At 39.4% G+C, this 3,008-nt stretch overlaps 1 protein-coding gene across 1 annotated transcript; it reads left to right on the top strand.

The window, feature by feature from the left end:
* The first annotated feature begins 604 nt into the window (after positions 1 to 604).
* Positions 605 to 1,561, top strand: LOC131659310 (uncharacterized). The gene has a single exon (XM_058928519.1). The coding sequence runs from the start codon at positions 605 to 607 to the stop codon at positions 1,559 to 1,561; it is 957 nt and encodes a 318-aa protein (XP_058784502.1).
* The last annotated feature ends 1,447 nt before the right edge of the window (positions 1,562 to 3,008 follow it).

Genomic DNA, 3,008 nt, shown 5'->3' with positions numbered 1-3,008 from the left:
CCCCAAGAAATAAGTTATTCCCCCACATGTCGAAGATTTCCAAAAGAGAAGGAAGGAGAACTCGTGATTTCGCCAATGTATGAGGATTTAACCTATGATTTTGTTAATAGTGTTGTGCCTGGTAGGATGTTTGATAAGATGTCTCAACATTGTGTCAAACAAATGGAGTCACAACTTGAGAGGAGTTCTGTGGGTAAGCTAACCTATTTGCCTGGTCTACAAGTCAAGATGAAAAAATCTATACACCTAACTCAGAGCCAAAATATTAAAAATATGATAAATGACCTTGAGATTTTAAGAGGAAAATTAGGGACCTGCCTGCATATGTGAGGATTTATAGCAATTAATGGTATGTGGGAATCTCTCTCAAGTGGTATTATATTTTCAACACAAAAAGCGTCCTTATCATACACAATCATTTCAAAATACCTTCAAATACTTTCCCACACATCATACCTTTACTACTTTCCAATTCAACAACCCTTTCATCTCCTTACACAGAAAAGGAACCCTAATTCATTCCCACTTTGCTACTCACAAGAACTTCAAGATGTCCTAGCATTCGGTCTCGTCTCTCTCAGCAACTTCGTCTGATGAAGAGACTATGTCTGCTCCTAGGGATCAGGCTTTGAATATCTCAGTGAACGATGTGAATGCTACTACTACAATAACCTCGACCTCCAGCACTGATATTACATTAAGGGAGTCTCAAGCCTCTCGTGCAACTGGCTATGAAGAACCATCTATAGGTAAATATTCCAATCCCTCTCTTGATAAGATCAAAGAAGGTAGTATGTATGCAGACGGGGCTATTAGAAAACTAATCTCTAGGGTTCTAAATGAGGATATACCTGTGGTTGGGATTTCCCAACCCCTTTCCCAAATTGATCCTCCCACAAATGATGATGAAATAGAAAAGACTACTGATGCCTCTACAAGTGGTAAGGTTGAAAATAACCTACTCGAGTTATCCAACTCTATGATTAGGGATGCTAGCACTGCTGGTAAAGAAAACATCGACATCTCCTTTGCTAAGGAACCCTCCCCTCGAAAGCAAGATGATCAATGGCTTGAAAATACCAACCATGTTATTGATGTTGATGATTTATCCTCTAGTGATGAATTGATCAAGAATGTAAATCCTAGAGTTGCCAAAAGGATGAGGACTAGAAAGGGAAAAGCCATGCTCGACACAAACCCTCTGAAAAGTAACAAGAAGACAACTGTGGTTGGACCTCCAAGGTCTTGGAGCAAAGTTTGTGTTTCATCCAAAAAGAGAAAGGGTAGGTCAGATAATGAGTCTGAAGAAGATGCTGGTGATGATGTTCAGGACATTAGGCATGTAAAGAAGTTTGTGATCAAGAGATCATCTATGAATGTGCCAGATGCTCCCTTAGATAATATCTCCTTTCACTCTATTGGCAGTGCGACAAGATGGAGGTTTATGTATCAACGGAGGGTTGTCATGGAGAGAGAACTAGGTCAGGATGCCCTTAAGATTAAGGAAGACATGGACCGAATCTCTACTGTTGGCTTAATAAAAACTGTGATTGGGCTATGATGTACTGGTTAAGGAGTTTATTGTGAACATCCTTATGGACTATGTTGATACTAGAAGTCAGAACTTCAGGAAAGTGTATGTGAGAGGTAGATGTGTCAATTTCTCCCTTACTATCATCAACAGGTATCTGGAAAGAAGTGAGGAAGAGGAGTGTGATCTAGAGGTAAATGATAATCAGGTCTGCAGAGTGATTACGACAAATCAAGTCACTGCCTAGCCTATGAGAGGCAAGTTATCTGCTGGTAAACTCAGTGTGAAATATGTCATTCTACACAGAATTGGAGCGGCCAACTGGGTCCCTACCAATCATACTTCAACAGTTGCAGTTGGATTGGGAAAATTTCTCTATGTTGTGGGTACCAAAATGATGTTTGACTATGGTACGTATATCTTTGACCAAACTGTGAGGCATGCTGCAACCATTGCCACAAATCTGCCCATTGTTTTTCCCTCTCTGATCTGTGGAAAACATGTTCCAGATATTGCTCTAGCATCTGCTGAGAAAAAATCTTCTACCAAAGCTGATGTTATTTTCGCTCTGAAGGAGACATGCAAGGAATTGGATGAGATCATTAATACCAGTACCAAAAGGAAGCTTACCATTGAACAATTAATCAAGAATCTTGAACAGTCTGATGGCAATAGGATTGGTGACAACACTAAAGAGGAACATGTTGAGGCACACCATTCAGTTGAGGGCACTTCTGCACAGGACTCTGATGACCATGCTGAGGACCACACCTCAGGTGACACTACTGATGAAGATGAAGATGAAGATGATGTTTCTTGTTCAGGCTTTGATGATTGAGCTGCTGGGTTGTTGTTTTCTTTATGCTAAGTTTTTTATTTTTCATTTTAGTTGTACTGATGTATATTGTGGCTCCCTGTTATACTAGTTTGGCACATTATGGCTAAAAAGGGGGAGGGAAATAATATTTGCTATAATGTTTGCTATGGTTGAGGGGGAGGAAATTTGCCTCTGCTAAATTTTCCTCTGCTATGGTTGTGAGGTTGAGGGGGAGTAAGTATTCCTTCCTTATGTTGTTGTGTGTATTTTGTTGCTGCCACTGCTCTAATCATTTATGTGTGCTAATAATGTTTTAGCCAAAATTTTCCAAAGGGGGAGTTTGTTGGTTCTGCGTTGGCAGCAATTTTGGTAAAACATAATGTCATTTAGAATGTTTTGACATGTGAGCAAAACAATGCAGGTTATATAAGATGTCAAAACAGATGTCTTAACATTGTCTACTGAAACTAAACTGTGGGTTAGTTTATATTTTAGGGTTTGTTTTATATCGGGTGTTTATTTGTTGTTATTTATGTGCTAACTCAGGAGGATTTTTGACACGAGTTGTTCCAATAATATTGGATTATGGGAAACCTAAAACTTGATTTGCCCTTGGCCCAAGTCCAAATTGTTGTTGCTGCTTTATAAAGTCTGCACAAT

This window comes from Vicia villosa, linkage group LG3 (assembly GCF_029867415.1).
Source record: "Vicia villosa cultivar HV-30 ecotype Madison, WI linkage group LG3, Vvil1.0, whole genome shotgun sequence".
Classification (NCBI taxonomy): Eukaryota; Viridiplantae; Streptophyta; class Magnoliopsida; order Fabales; family Fabaceae; genus Vicia; species Vicia villosa.
Note: the sequence above shows the minus strand (reverse complement) of the source record. Positions and strands in the feature narration are given on the sequence as shown.